We start from the raw sequence: 16,695 nt of genomic DNA on the forward strand, positions 1-16,695 counted from the left end.
CTGAGTGTTGATGTCTTCAACTATTTTTCCTTGAAGTTTTATCAGCTTTTTAAAGATCTCCTTTTAGGTGCATGCAAATTCAAAATTGTTACATCTTCTTGATGAATTGATCTTTTTATCATTATGTAGTTTCCCACTGTATCCACTAGTAGTCCTTGTTCTGAAGTCTGTTTTGTCTGCTATTAATGTAACCACCTCTCCTGCTATCTTTTGATTAGTGTTTGCAAGTTGTATCACTTCTCATCCTTTTATTTTTAACCTATTTACATCTTCGTGTTTAAATGGGTTTTTTTTGTAAAGAGACTATAATTTTAAAATATAATCTGACAATTTCTGTCTTTTAATTGGGATGTGCAGACCATTTACATTAATATATGTATTGGTATGGGTGGATTTAAGTCTACTATTTTGCTAGGTGTTTCCTACTTGTCCCATTTTATTGTCTTGCCTTCTTTTGGATTTTTTTCATTCCATTTTAGCTCGACTATTGGCTAATTAGTTACATTTCTTTTTCAATTTCAGTGATTGCTCAAGGGCTTACATACTTCTTGAACTAATCACAATTTACCTCTAAATAGTATTACACCACTTCACATAATGTGAGACCACTACTACAGGAACTTCCATTTCCTCCTCATTCTTTGTTCTAGTATTGTCACAGCTTTTACTTTTACATATGTATGAATCTCACAATATAGTGTTACAGTTTTTGCTTTAGATGAGAAGTTGATAAATTATCATCAGCAAGCCAATTCCAGCCCATGGCCTATTTTTGTATGGCCCCTGAGCTGAGAATGACTTTTATATATTTAAAAGGGTTGTAAAAAGGAGGGAGAGAATGAGAGAGTGGAGAATGGGAGTCTGTTTCTTTGCCCTGGGTATCTTCAAGATTTTCTCTTTATCTTTGGCTTTTAGTAATTTGACTATGACATGTCTAGGTGTTTTTGTTTATTTTTAAATTATCCTGCTTGGAGTACTCTGAGCATCTTAGATCTGTGATTTGTTGTCTTTTATTAATTTTTGAAATTTCTTGGCCGTTATTTCTTCAAATAGTTCTGCTCTGCTTTCTCTCTCTTCTTTTGGAATTCCAATTACATGTATGTTAGACTGTTTGATACTATCCCACAGCTTTTGAAGCATCTGTCTTGTTTCATTCATTCATTTTTTCTCTTTGTATTTCACTTTCGATAATTTCCAATGACATATCTTCAAGTTCAGATTCTTTCCTCAGCTCTGTGAGTCTAGTGATTAGCCCACCAAAGGGATTCTTCATTGCTTTTAGCATGTGTTTTTATTTATAGCATTTCCATCACAGCTGAAATGCCCCAACTGTTCATGTAGATTGCTCACCTTTTCCACTAAATCCTTTAACAGATTAATCATAGTTATTTTAAAGCCTCTGTCTCACAGTTCCAATATCTGCATCATCTCTGTTGCTTCATCTCTTGACAATGAATTGTTTTCTCTTACATTTTTTTAGTCTTAGAATTTTTGACTGAATGCCGCACATCTTGTGGAGAATAGTAGAGACACACAAATAGCATTTACACCAGACCACTAGTGTGGGGGATGGAGTAAACCTAGTCAGTCAAAATGGGTTTGGGAACCTTTGGTGCACTGCAGCCTGCATGTTCCTCCAGGGATAGGCTGCTGTCACCATGTACTTAGAGTTGGACCTGGGGTCCAGAGAGTGTGTTTTCATGCTCCACCCTCAGCTTTCAGCAAGTCCTGCTTGTCTGTCATCCTTCAATCTTGTGCCTCCCAAAGTGGTAAACTGCTGTTGCTGGTTATTTGATACTGATTTGATGATGGGTAGTGGTATAAGTTCTTGGTTCTCCTGATCCATTTTCAGGCTTAGATATGGGCTGTGAACCTGGGATCTAGGGTAGGGCCTTCTCAGAATTTCTACTCCCTCCCCCATGGCAGCCAAATACAGTGGAGTACTTCTCACAGTTCTTGAACAGGAGACATGTTCTGCACTTCTCCCAGTGATATGTATCTGCTGGGTATTGGTGTGGGATCCTGGGCCCAAGGGGTTTTCTACTCTCCCCAGGGGCAAAATGTTTTTTGCATTTACCCATCCCCCAGAGGCAGTGGATCTTTGCCTGAGCCCTGGAGGCAGGAAGGTTTGCTCTCTCTCCCCCAGTGGCTAATGGCCTTTACTCATAAAAGAGAAAGGTCTGAGGAAGTGGGCAATGTTTCACATCTATCACCCAGTATCATTCCATCAACCACTACCTGCATGCCTTTGTCACTGAAGGATATCTTCTTGCCAGACTCCTGCCCTAATCCTTCACATTAGCACCCAGTGAACGCTTGTAGAAAGGGACTCCCGAGTGAAAGGTAACCACGGTCATGTCAGGGCTCCTACTTATTCCAAGCTAATATTTTAGTTCACACTTGGCCTTTAAAGAATTCTTTAATTTTTTTGTTGATTGCTGTTAGGAGACAATTCTTCCCGGTTCTCTCATGTTCCTGAATGATTTGTGAATAGAGGCACTTACTGCCTTTTTTCAGGCTGGGAAAATAGAAATATCACCTCCCTCCAGAGGAAAGACAGGTTTGATTACTGTGTACTCTAAAAAAGAAGTCTCTCTCCAGAGCAAATGGCAGACATGCTTAATACCCATTATATAAAATATTTACATTCCCTGAGCTCAGGTTTCCTTCCCTATAATGCAGCCCACTGCCTATACAGATGTCACCTAGCCCTCTTATCACACTATAGGACAGGGGATAAGGGGACCAGCACAAACACTGACACTGAGAGGAATGATACTACGGTGAGTAATAAAGTCCTTTATCTCCAATTCAGGAAACTATGGCAAGCTAACTTATAACTTGCAGGTAGGGTAAAATCTTAGACACTTCCTAGTTCTTTTTGTGTGTGTGTGTGTGTGGTAATATTGGTTTATAACATTATATAAATTTTGGGTGTACATCACTATATTTCAATTTCTGTGTAGATTACATCATATTCACCATCCCAAAACTAATTACAATCCATCACTATACACATGTGCCTAATCACCGCTTTCACTCTCCCCCCTCCCTCTTCCCCTCCGGTAACCAACAATCCAAGCTCTGTCTCTACGTGTTGTTTGTTGTTTTCATCTTCTATTTGAATGAGATCACAGGGTATTTGAATTTCTCCCTCTTATTTTGCTTAGCATAATACCCTCAAGGTCCATCTATGTTGTCACAAATGGCCAGATTTCATCATTTTTTAAGGCAGAGTAGTATGCCATTGTGTATATGTACCACATCTTCTTTATCCATTTGTCACTTAATGGGGACCTAGGTTGCTTCCAAGTCTTGGCTATCATGAATAATGCTGCAATGAACATAGGGGTGCATATATCTTTATGCATTCATGTGTTCATATTCTTTGGATAAATACCCAGCAGTGGAATAGCTGGATCATATGGTAGTTCTATTCTCAATTTTTTGAGGAATCTCCATACTGTTTTCCATAGTGGCTTCCCCAGTTTGCACTCTCACCAGCAGTGTATGAGAGTTCTCTGTTCTCCACATCCTCTAAAACACTTGTTATTTCTTGTTTGGTCAATTATAGCCATTCTGACAGGTGTGAGGTGATATTTCATTGTAGCTTTGATTTGCATTTCCCTGATAATTAGTGATGTTGAACACCTTTTTGTGTGCCTGTTGGCCATCTGTATATCTTCTTTGGAGAAATGTCTCTTCAGATCTTTTGCCCATTCTATTAATGGGGTTGTTAGTTTTTTTGTTGTTGAGATGTATGAGTTCTTTATATATTTTGGAGATTAACTCCTTATCAGATATATGGTGTGCAAATATCTTCTTCCAATTGTTAGGTTGTCTTTTCATTTTGTTGATGGTTTGCTTTGCTGTGCAGAAGCTTTCTAGTATGATGTAGTCCCATTTTATTTTTTTCTATTATTTCCCTTGCCTGGTCAGATTTGGTACTTGAAAATATGTTGCTAAGACCAATGTCAAAGAAACATACTGCCTATGTTTTCTTCTAGAAGTTTCATGTCTTACATTCAACTCTTTAATCCATTTTGAGTTAATTTTTGTGTATGGTGTAAGATAATGGTTTACTTTCATTCTTGTGCATATGGCTGTCCAGTTTTCCCAACACCCTTTGTTGAAGAGACTTTCCTTTCTCCATTGTATCTTCTTGGCTCTCTTGTTGAAAAATAGCTGTCCACAGATGTGTGCATTTATTTCTGGGCTCTTGATTCTATTCCTATTCTATTGATCTGTGTGTCTGTTTTTGTGCCAGTACCATGCTGTTTTGATTACTGTATCTTTAGAGCATATTTTGAAGTCAGGGAGTATGATACCTCCAGCTTTGTTCTTTTTTCTCAGGATTCCTTTGGCTTTTTGGGGTCTTTTGTTGTTCCATATAAATTTTAGGATTCTTTGCTCTATTTCTGTGAAAAATCCCATTGGAACGTTGATAGGGATTGCACTGAATCTCTAGATTGCTTTAGGAAGTATGGACATTCTAACTATGTTAATTCCTGCAATCCATGAGCATGGAATATCTTTCCATTTCTTTGTGTCTTCCATTTCTTTCAACAGGGTTTTATAGTTTTCAGTGTACAGATCTTTGAGCTCTTTGGTTAGGTTTATTCCTGGGTGTTTTATTCTTTTTGTTGCAATTCTAAATGGCATTGTATTCTTAATTTCCCTTTCTGCTACTTCATTGTTAGTGTATAGAAGTGCAACTGATTTTTGTATGTTGATTTTGTATCCTGCAACTTTACCGTATTCACTTATTATTTCTAAAAGCTTTTTGCTGGATTCTTGAGGGTTTTCTATCTATAAAGTTATGTCATCTGCAAATAGTGGCAGTTTTACTTCCTTTCCAATTTGGATCCCTTTTATTTCTTTCTCTTGACTGATTGCTCTGGCTAGGACCTCCAATACTATGTTAAATAGAAGTGGTGTGAGTGGGCATCCTTGTCTGGTTCCTGTTCTTAGAGGCATGGCTTTCAGTTTTTCTCCATTGAGAATGATATTAGCTGTGGGTTTGTCATATATGCTTTTATTATATTGAGGTACCTTTCTTCTACACCCATTTTATTCAGGGTTTTTATCATAAACGGATGTTAGAGCTTGTCAAATACTATCTCTGTATCTATTGAGATGATCATGTGATTTGTATCCTTCATTTTGTTAATGTGGTGTATCACATTGATTGATTTGCGGATGTTGAACAATCCCTGCATCCCTGGAATAAATCCCACTTGATCATAGTGTATGATCTTTTAGATGTATTGTTGTATTTGATATGTTAGCATTCTGTTGATAATTTTTATATCAATGTTCATCAGTGATATTGGCCTGTAACTTTCATTTTTTGTGTTGTCCGGTTTTGGTATCAGGGTAATGTTGGCTTTGTAAAATGAGTTAGAAAACGTCCCCTCCTTTTCAATTTTTTGGAAGAATTTGAGAAGGATAGGTTAAGTCTTCTTTAAACGTTTGGTAGAATTCACTCGGGAAGCCATCTGGTCCTGGACCTCCATTTTTTGGGAGGTATTTGATTACTGTTTCAATCTCCTTACTGGTGATTGGTCTATTCAAATTCTGTAGTTCTTCGTGATTCAGTTTTGGAAGGTTGTATAATTCTAAGAATTTTTCCATTTCCTCTAGATTATCCAATTTGTTGGCATTTAGCTTTCCATAGTAGTCTCTTATAATCTTTTCTATTTCTGAGATGTCCATTGTAATTTCTCCTCTTTCATTTCTGATTTTGAGCCTTCTTTCTTTTTTTCTTGGTGAGTCTAGCTAAACACTTGTCAACTTTATCTTTTCAAAGAACCAGCTCTTAGTTTAATTTTTTTCTACTTTTTTTGGTCTCAATTTATTTCTGCTCTGATTTTTATTATTTCCTTCCTTCTACTGATTTTGGTCTTTGTTTGTTCTTCTTTTTCCAGTTCCTTTAGGTGTACTGTTAGGTTGTTTGAGATTTTTCTTGTTTGTTGAGATAGGCCTGCATTGCTATAAATTTCCCTCTTAGAACCACTTTTGCTGTAACCCACAAATTGTGGCATGTCACATTTTCATATTCATTTGTCTCCAGGTATTTCTTGACTTCTCCTTTGATTTCTTCATTGACCCAAACGTTGTTCACTAGCATTTTGTTTAATCACCACATATTTGAGGCTTTTCTGATTTTCTTCCTGCAGCTAATTTTTAGTTTCATACTGTTGTGGTCAAAAAAGATGCTTGGTTTCAATCTTCTTAAATTTATGGAGACTTGTTTTGTGGCCTAATATGTGATCTATCCTGGAGAATTTCCATCTGTATTTGAAAAGAATGTGTATTCTGTGGGTTGTGGATGGAATGTACTGTATATATCTAAGTCCATCTGGTCTAATGTGTCATTTAAGGTCAATGTTTCCTTATCAATCTTCTGTTTGGATGATCTATCCATGTAAGTGGAGTGTTAAACTCCCCAACTATCATTGTGTCACTATTTCTACTTTTATGTCTGTTAATAATTGTTTTATATATTTAAGTGGTCCTATGTTGGGTGCATAGGTATTTACAAGTGTTATATCCTCTTGTTGGATTGTTCCCCTCATCAGTATGTAGTGCCCTTCTTTGTCTCTTGTTAGTTTTTGTTTTCAAGTCTGTTTTCTCTGAGATGAGGATTGCTACCCTAGCTTTCTTTTCATTGCCATTTCCATGGAGTACTTTTTTCCATCACTTCACTTTCAGTTTGAGTGTCTTTAGGTCTGAAGTGTGTCTCTTGAGTGCAGCATTTATATGGGTCTTCTCTTTTAGGCAGGACTAATCAGCCACCCTATGCTTTTTGATTGGAGCATTTAGTCCATTGACATTTAAAGTCATTATTGATAAGAATGTACTTACTGCCATTTTGCTACTTTTCTTCTGGGTGTTTTAGTAGTTCTTCTCTGTTCCTTTCTTCTTCTCTTGCTCTCTTCCCTTGTGGTTTGATGGTTTTCTTTAGTATTATGCTTGGGTTCCTTTCTCTTAATTTTTTGTGTATTTACCATAGGTTTCTGGTTTGTGATTACCATGAGGTTCATATATAATATCCCATGTATATAGCAATCTACATTAAGTTGATAGTCTCTTTAGTTTGACCTCTTGCTAAAGGCTCTACTCTTTTACTCCCCTCCTCCCACATTTTATGTTTTTGATATCATATCTAAACTCTTTGTGTGAGTTTCCATTACTCTCTTCTCATGGAAATAGATAATTTTAGTACTTTTCTCTTTTGACCCTTATATTAGCTCATAGATGGTTGATCTGCTACCTTTATTATATATTTGCCTTTACCATTGATTTTTTATTTTTTAGTTTTTTGATAATTTTTTTGTGTGTATGTAAGATCAGCTCTGAGCTAACATCCATGCCAATCTTCCTCTTTTTGCTGAGGAAGACTGTCCCTGGGCTAACATCCGTGCCCATCTCCCTCCACTTTATATGGGATGCCACGACAGCATAGCCTGACAAGTGGTGCATTGGTGCATGCCTGGGATCTGAACCCAGGCTGCCAGCAGTGGAGCACACGCACTTAACCATTACGCCACGGGGCCAGCCCCTGATAATTTTTTATTCCTATTTGTGGTCTTCTCTTTTCCACTTAAATAACTCCCTTTAGCGTTTCTTGTAAAGCTGATTTCTTGGTGATAAACTCCTTTAGTTTTTGCTTGTCTGGGAAACTATTTATGTCTACTTCCGTCCTGAATGATAACCTTGCCAGGCAGAGTACTCTTGGCTATAGGTTTTTTCCTTTCAACACTTTAAATATATATTACCTCTCTTCTAGCCTGTAAGGTTTCTGCTGAGAAGTCAGCTGATAGCTTTATGGTGTTTCCTTTGGATGTAACTTGTTGCCTTTCTCTTGCAGCTTTTAGGATTCTCTCTTTAATTCTAGACATTTTAATTATGATGTGTCTTGGTGTGGGCCTCTTTGGCTTTACATTTTTTGGTGCTCTCTGTGCTTCCTGTACCTCGATGTCTGCTTCCTTCCTTAGGTTAGTAAAGTTTTCAGCTATTATTTCTTCAAATAGATTCTCTGCCACTTTGTCTCTCTCTTCTCCTTCTGGGACACCTAGGACATGGATGTTAGTGTGCTTGATGTTGTCCCAGAGGTCCCTTAGACTTTCCTTGTTCTTTTTAATTGTTCTTGTATCTGTTCATCTTGGCTGATTTCCTCTAGTCTTTTGTCCAGCTTGCTGACCCATTTTTCTGTGTCATCTATGCTGCTTTTGAGTCCCTCTAGTGAATTTTTCATTTCCAGTATTGTATTCTTCATTTCTGATTGGTTCTTTTTTATATTTTCCAATTCTTTGTTGAAGTTCTCAGTGAGTTCATCCATTCTCCCAAGATCAGTGAGCATCCTTACAACTCTGTTTGAACTCTGTCAGGTAGATTGTTTATTTCTGTGTCATTTAATTCTTTTTCTGGGGGTTTTGTCCTATTCCTTTACTTCAAATGCATCCCTTTGTCTCTTCATTTTGCCTCTTTCTCTGTGCTTGTATCTATGTATTAGGTAGATCATCTACAACTGATCTTGAAGAAGTGGCCTTACATAAGAGATGCCTCATGAGTCCCAGCAGTGTACCTTCCTCTCATCACCAGTTCCAAATGTGCCAGGAGTGTCCTATGTGTGGTGTACATGTGTCCTTCTGTTATGGGAGGGTTGTTCTTGCTGCAGCTGCCCTGGAAGGCTAGGCTGTCCCTCTTGCTGTCTGGTTGTAATGCTCAGCTTTGTCCGGCTGCGATGGTCCTTTCAGTCACTTTATCAGGAACAGGAGCCCCAGCACCATTGGCTGCAAGGTCTAATAGGACATTCCTGTTGCAGTTTTTCTGTTAAGCGAGTAGGCCCCCACCATGGCTGGCTGCAAGGCTCAAGGCCTTAGAATTGCTATAGGCCTCTGGCCTTCAAGGCTGTTAGCTTTCTCAGGGTTCCAGTTAAGCGGGGTTGGACCCAGGCATGGCAGCAGCCCACTGTTTCAGCCTTTAGAATGTGGGATCAATCCCCTATGTGGCTGTTTGAGAAGCACAAGTCTGCTGCAGCTGACAAACCCCACTGCCTGCACTGCCACACACCCTGTCAACACAGTCCTGCCCTGAGAACATGCCCCAACCCACTGGACTGGACCCACTCACCCCACTGCAGTGGAACTACTCACTCCACTGCAGAAGCCCCACACACTCCACAAATGCAGGCCTGCCCCTCATGCATGCCCTGCCCCACAGAGGCAGATCCACTTGCCTGTTTATAGACATTCCACACACCCTGCCTATGTGGGCCCACAATTTGCATGAGAGCTTGCTGTTGGGTGAGACCAGTCCCTAGGCTGGGCTGCCTGCCCTGGCTGAGCTGGATTAACTCGGTACTCTAATGGGTGGGGCAGACCCCTGCGCTAACAGGCCAGGGGAAGATCTCCAATGGTGTCTGGCAGCGTCTGTGTCAACACTCCTGTACTAGGTCACAATAATGGCTGCCGCCAACATCTCAGTCCCTGGAGAGGTCTCACCTCTCACTGGGATGCACCCAAAGCCTATCAGGTGAGCCTCTTTTCACTAAAGGACTGTGCCCCTTTCATTCTGGTGATTTTAGGTTGCTTTCCAAAATGGGTGAATTTGTGCATGGGCCCTTTAAGAGCAGGCTTTTTTTCCACTTATGTCCAATAGACTTTCTGGGGGTATTCCCCGTTGTAGTTAATAGCCAGCAATGCCAAGTACTGTGACACTTGTCTCAGTTGTGCTGAGTCCAAAAGCTACTTATTGTGCTAACGCTCCCCTGCTCTGATTCCCCACTCCTCCAGGGAAGGCTTCATACCTTAAGGTTGTTTCCAGCTGGCTGTCAAGTGTCACGGCTAGAAGGTGGCTTTTTCTCCTCAGAAAGGAATTTTCTGCCTCTTCCACCTCAGTTAGCACTGTCCCTTGTTGTGGAAGTTCTTTTTATCCAGTTTTCAGTTCTCTCTTAGGGGTAATTGTTCCAAGAATAGTTGTAAATTCATCGTGTCCATGGGAGGAGATGAGTTGAGAGTCCACCTACCACTGCCATCTTGACACCATCTCCTCTCCCAAATTCTTGATAGTTTCTTCTTACTTGTTTTACTGGCAGCCTCCTATTCTCTGCCAAAGGTTAAAAAGTCATGTATCACCTGTCTCTCCTTGAAAGGGTTTGTCGCCCTAGAATTCAGTTCCTTTGGTTGCCTTCTCTGATGGGTATAAGTGATTTTTCTTTCTTGTTGTTAGAATGAGAGCAACATTCTCTTCATCTTTCCACATCTTACATGTATTACTGAACACAAACACAGGTTCACTTACCCATTGCACAGGAGGGCCAAAAACTGGAAATGCCAGGCTTGTGGCAAGGAAAGGGGTGTTTTTAATTATCAAAAGGCAATCAGACCAGGAGACAGCAGTTAGAACTCAGATCCATCTCCTCAAATGAAAAAAGGGGTTTTAGGTAGGGGAGGGGGAGCATGTGCTGGGGTGTTTAACTAGGGGAGGGGAGCATGTGGCTGGGCCAGTTGGCACCTTCCCACCAGCATGCATTTGGCCTCGAAGACTGAATTTCTTTTTCCTTGACTGTCTGGACTTTTCTGGTTAGTTTTTATCGTCAGCCTGCATTTGGCCTTGTGAGGCTGAATCTTGGCATCTAGACCTTGACTTCCTGGGAAAGACAGCTTACTCACATACTAAGGAGGGACAGAAAGGCCTGATTAGTTTTTTTTGTTTTTTATTGTGAGGAAGATCAGCCCTGTGCTAACATCTGCCAATCCTCCTCTTTTTTTGCTGAGGAAGACTGGCTCTGGGCTAACATCTGTGCCCCTCTTTCTCCACTTTATATGAGACGCTGCCACAGCATGGCCTGCCAAGCGGTGCGTCGGTGTGCACCCGGGATCTGAAACGGCAACCCCTGGGCCGCTGCAGTGGAGCACGCGCACTTAACCGCTTGCGCCACCAGGCCGGCCCCAGGCCTGGTTAGTTTTGAACAGCAGTTGATTATGTTGAATATGCACAACTGCAGTTAGCAAAGCTTGTCTTAAAGTTTTTGCTCTAGGGAAGGTTTTTAACTCCTCAGTTCTTGGTTTCAGGTGGAAGCACAGCTCCCAGAGTATAACTACTTGATTACTTTCTATTGCCAAAGACAGACCTTATTGATCTTCAAACTCTTATTGTTTGGCTTATACACACGTTTAATTAGTTTTTAAAAGAAGCATACACTTGAGTAATGAACTCCAAGAATATTTCATCACAAGCGCTGGAAGCAAAGATGTTTACCTTCCAGCACAGGTGAGGCAGGAAAGGGTGAAAGAATCTGACTCATGAGGGATGAGATGTTATGCACAATGTACATATACACTGGCCACCAAGTCTTACAGAGGATCAGGGAGGAAAACTACAACCACTTGAGGGTAGAGAGAGGGCCTCTGAAGCTCTCAAAAATGGACAGGAGGATGTGGCAGAAAGACCTGAAAAGGATGCAAAGGACAGAGAGAACAACAAATGGTGTCATGAGGATACCCTCTCCACATTCACTGTAAACTTTTCTGGTAAACAGAATCCAGATTTATTTTGTGAGATTTCTCTCTTCTGCCTTATAGAAGTCTGGTTAAGGCTGCCAATTCAAGTGTCTACTCTTCTGCTAATCAACTTGCCCAGGACTCCCTGAGTCACAAAAGATAGAAAAATAGTCAAAACTGATTCATCACTGAGCTGTTAGTTCCTGCTACATCGATCCCAGAATATCCTTGGTTTCTATATTTTCAAAGCATGGCTTAATTTTTCTTCTAACTCTGTCAATTACCCAATATTCCCATTTTGCTTGAGTTAACCAAAGTTGAATTTCTGTTGCTTACAACCAAAAACACCCAACTGATATAGGGTAAGTGGTCCAATAGAGGGCATGACAGAGGCTAGAGGAAACTTTTGAAGGTAGCCTGAAATCCAGATACTTTATTTAAAATTATTAAAAGAACATGTATTAATAATGGTCAAAATTGCTGGCTATGGTACAATGACTAATCAATTTCACATTTCTATGTGCTTTAGCTAATTAGCATTTTCTAATGGTTAGGCTGATGTTGTTTTATTACTACAAACTGTATTTAAAGTTCACTCTCATATCTCCCATGTTAGAAATAAGAACAAATGAGAATGAACTAAAATAATACACATTACATGCTACAGGAAAAATTTCAAGGAGGGGGTATGGAGAGTAGCAAATGCTCAACGTTACAATGAAATATATTACATGTGAGAATGGCAAAATGTTTAATTCCTGTTCAAGCTGAAATTTAGCAATATAACTTGTAGAAATAAGAGCAGGTTTTAAAATTCTTATACATATTTATATATATGAGAATTATATATTTTATATGAGAATCATTATACATTCTACTATATGATATATAACAGAATATATATAATACAATATATATATTATATTGTGATATATATCTCTCTGAGTCCTTTTTAGTGTTATCATACTACTTTTTGAAAACATTATAAAAAGAATTTGTAAGAACAGATAAGGTTGTGTCCAGATAATAATCAGGATAAGACTACCTAATATTTATCTTTAATATCCAAGATTTTTTCAAACACGATAACTGAGCAGAACAAGAAAATTCAGGGAGTTCACCGTGCCACAGGTTAGGTTAACACAAGGTTACTCAACCTCGGCACTATGGACATTTGGGCAGGACAATTCTTTGTTGTGGGAACCAGTCCAACGCACTGTAGGGTGTTTAGCAGCATCCCCAGCTTCTACACACTAGATAGATGTCAGTAGCACCCCTAATCAAAAATGTCTCTTGACATTGTCAAAAGTTCCCTGGTGGGCAAAACTGCTCTCTGGTTAAGAAACATCATGTCCACAGCAAAGTAAATACAACTGCCAGCTGTAGGATTCCATTGGGAGTCAGCTGTGATTAGAGTTACATCTATATTTTAGTTAAAAATACATCATGACTAGAACTAAGTTAAATTAATTACACCAGTCTTTGTCTAGAGCCGAGCTGTCAATACAGTAGTCACCAGCCATCTGTGGCTACTCTGAAGAGAGATGTGCAGTAAGTGTAAATATGCACTAGATTTTGAAGACTTGATATGAAAAAAGAATGTAAAATATCTCATAATTTTTATGTTAACTGAACTATTTTGGGTATACTTACTGGGTGAAATATATTATTAAAATTAATTTCACCTGCTCATTTTTACTTTTTTTAAATATGGCTACTAAAAAATTCTAAATTACATATATGGCTCACATTATATTTCTATTGGACAGCAATGGTCTAGAAACTGGAAATGATTTAGCATTATTTTTTAATGAAATAAATTCTTAAGTCTATCAAATAAGCCAAAAAGACTTTGGAAAGCTCTCCACAGCCCTAGGACATTAGCTCACTTTGAGCATCATAACTCTTTATTGTCATGCCTGAATGATTTTTCTGCTTCTTTAAACCAGTTACTTCTATTCCAATGCTTTATTCTCAACGTTTCAGTTGGTTCATCTCTGATTGCTGGTTTATCTTCATGTTGTTCTTCATGACTCTCCTGCACATCAGTCTCTTTCACACACTCAGGACCTTCCCTAGTGGAACGTCGAGATGCTGCAGCTTCCATCATACTTAGAAAATCATAAGCAGGAAAAGGAGGTTTCCATTCCTGAGCAGGTAAAATTGCTGAAAGGAAGATACAATCAGGGGTTAAAGATGAACAGACAAAAAATCATCACATAAATATACTAGAAAATGGTTTATTTTGAAAAATATATTTGTAAGAGTGAAGGCTTTATCAGTTTTACTTATCTAAGGAACTTGATACATTTATCATTATTAGCCATTTTCCTTTTTTTTTTTTTTTTTTTGCTGATGATGATTGGCCCAGAGCTAACATCGGCTGCCAGTTTTCCTTTTTTTTTTTTTCCCCTGAGGAAGATTAACCCCAAGCTAATATCTGTGCCTGTCTTCCTCTATTGTGTCTGTGGGATGCCACCACAGTATGATTTGATGAGCAGTGTATAGGTCCGCGCCAGGGATCCGAACCTGCGAACCCCAGGCCACCAAAGCAAAGTGTGTGAACTTAACCACTATGCCACTGGGTCAGCCCCCTAGCCATTTCCATTTTTTATATTACATTTGCAAGCTATTACATTCTAGAGAAAGGTTAGTATTAATAGGAAAAAAAACAAAAGGTCCATAATCTCACTGCCAGTTAACCCTGTGGAGGTTTTAAAAAACAGCAATATGTGCAATGAGATTACACACAGACAGATACAAGTTAAAATGAAAAAGCCTCCTGCTTCCTTCCCTACCCCTGTCTTTAGCCAAAAGAACTGGAACTATTTTCTATGAATAATTTCAAAACATTTTTGGAACATACTTGTCTAAATAATAAAAAAATAAATATGTATTTCCTTTCACTTTAAAGCATTTTTGTTTTTCAAGCTTTTGATTAACATCCTTTGCACACACCTTTTGAAAACAAGTTCATTTTATAAAAGTAACTGTAGACAAGGAATAATTAAAAATTGCTATAGAATCAACTGTACTATAAACAGACAGTGATTGGGTAACTTCTTAGATGGGCTTCACGCTAATGAATCTTAACATTATTTTAAAACATTGATCTTTTGAAGAGGAAAACTGATTTAAGCTGATAACATATATATGAGACAAATTAGCTAACTTTTCTCCATTTAGTAGACAGTTTTTACAAAACAATTTTAGAATTTAGTTGCCCATTTAAAATACTATTCTGAGAAATAAACTATATAATTAAATGTGCTAACATTTAAAAAATAAATTCCAGTAAAAGAATCTTTACATTGTTAAATGAAAAAAAATAAAAATAAATATTCATAAAATACAAACTTGAGCATCTCTCTTAAACCAAATAAATATCTTTAAAATCTTAGGAGATTCATATAAATTCTAATTTCCTAGAGTGAATTAAAGCTCAAACAAAAATCTGCATAAATACATAGGTAGTATATCCATACTCTACTTACTGACATATAATTTCTTCACTCAGACTCAGTTATATGAAATGCTAGTAAATGGAACATCAGCAGGGTATTACATTTAGGCTACCCCTGTAACTGATGTTTCAAATTTCTGTTGCCAGGTTAGCAGATTCAAAAGTGACAAATGAATAGACTATTTTCTTGAATATAATGAATAGGTAGGAGGTTAGAATAACTGTTTGTAGTTTGCAATATTCAGATAAAGTATCTTTGTTAAAGATATTAAGTATCTCTAAGAAAAGTCCAATTTAAAGCATAGCACGTATTTAGCAACGTTTATTTTTTAAAGTAAACACTGCAGCCTAGTGGTCTGAGATGATGACAAAATGCCTGAAACTGGCCATCACAATTCTGCCTATCATTTGCTGAGTGAACCCTACACAGGTCTTAAAGTTTTCAATTGCAAATAAAACTGTACTCTCACCATACATGAGTAATAAATACATTATTATCAAATTAGTAATAATAATAATAATAGCTAACATTTATTAAGCCTTTACTATATATCAGGCATTACCCATTTAATCTTTATAACCCCATGAGGTAAGTACAATTATCATCCCAATTTTATAGATAAGAAAACCAAGGCCTAGAAAGGTCAGGGAACTTGACCACAGTTAAGTGTAAATCTCAAATAAGAATAGCCAGTGATCACAGTTTCACAGAAATTAAGATGTGCAACAAGCAAGCTGAAGCAGACAGCTGTGGCACTGTGTCACAGACCCAGGCTATTCCACGAGAGGCTGCAACACATCAAGAGCCATCACCCAATGAGCGTGAGAGCAGCTCCTGCCAGCATAGAAGACAGCATCCAATACAAAAAAGTACTGCCCAGTTTGCTTTTTCTGTGCTTTAGAGGCTGCTGGAATAACTTAACAACAGGAGCAGTGATACAAAGAAATAATGGAAACCCCTCAAAGAATAAGTTGGCAAAGGCATTCATTAACAAAATTGCAATGGAAGATATACCAGTCTCTCAGGAAACTCAGAAGAATGATTCTGATTCTTTCCTCTTGGTAATGGTTTGAGGTGAAGAATCAAAGCCCCCGAGAATGCTTCTTGTAGGAAAGGATCTTTACACAAATAATGATAATACTTCAGATTTTACACTTGACAAAGTGCCTTTGCATACACAATTTTGATTTTTAAAATAACTACGTAGTCAGAGTAGGAAATAATCTCATTTTATAGTTGTAGAGGAGGAAACAAAGAAAGACTTGCCTAGAGCCACAGTCAGTAATCAAACAGGCTGGGTCATAAGCTCAGGTTTCTGTGTCTTTGAACATCACCACCTGTTTTAAAGCAATTCAATTTGAGAGCTACTCTGGCCCTAGCTACATATAAACCAATCTGACTTAGTGAGAGCCCATGGGGCCTCTGTGGCACAGCAGCTGCACAATGACAACACTCATCTGATTCTGTAAAATAGCCATGCAGATAGAGAAGTGAACACAGACTATCAGAAGAGTTCAAGAGCTACAACTGAAAGCACCCCTATACTGTATGGCTATCACTCAGAGATGAGCGTTAACCACAGAAAGGCCCCCTTCCAGATTACAACTTAAATAAAACAGTCAATTTAATTAAGTAATTTTTCACATTTCCTAGGAAAATATTAAAATTAATAAATTATCTCCAAAAATTACAACTTAAAAATACCATCTAAAAGGACCCAG

The 16,695-nt window shown here is 38.3% G+C and overlaps 1 protein-coding gene across 10 annotated transcripts in view; it reads right to left on the reverse strand.

Annotated features, from left to right (window-relative positions):
• Positions 1–12,438: 12,438 nt before the first annotated feature.
• TXNDC16 (thioredoxin domain containing 16) overlaps positions 12,439–16,695 on the reverse strand; it is a 127,203-nt gene continuing 122,946 nt past the window's right edge. For 9 of the 10 annotated variants that reach the window (XM_058566915.1, XM_058566916.1, XM_058566918.1 and 6 more), the window contains one exon: positions 12,439–13,676. In XM_058566915.1, coding sequence (XP_058422898.1) covers positions 13,408–13,676 — 269 coding nt within the window. In that variant the 3' untranslated portion in view covers positions 12,439–13,407. The remainder of the gene's footprint in view (positions 13,677–16,695) is intronic. The other variant, XM_058566921.1, reaches the window with a different exon arrangement.

This window comes from Diceros bicornis, chromosome 24, assembly GCF_020826845.1.
Source record: "Diceros bicornis minor isolate mBicDic1 chromosome 24, mDicBic1.mat.cur, whole genome shotgun sequence".
Classification (NCBI taxonomy): Eukaryota; Metazoa; Chordata; class Mammalia; order Perissodactyla; family Rhinocerotidae; genus Diceros; species Diceros bicornis.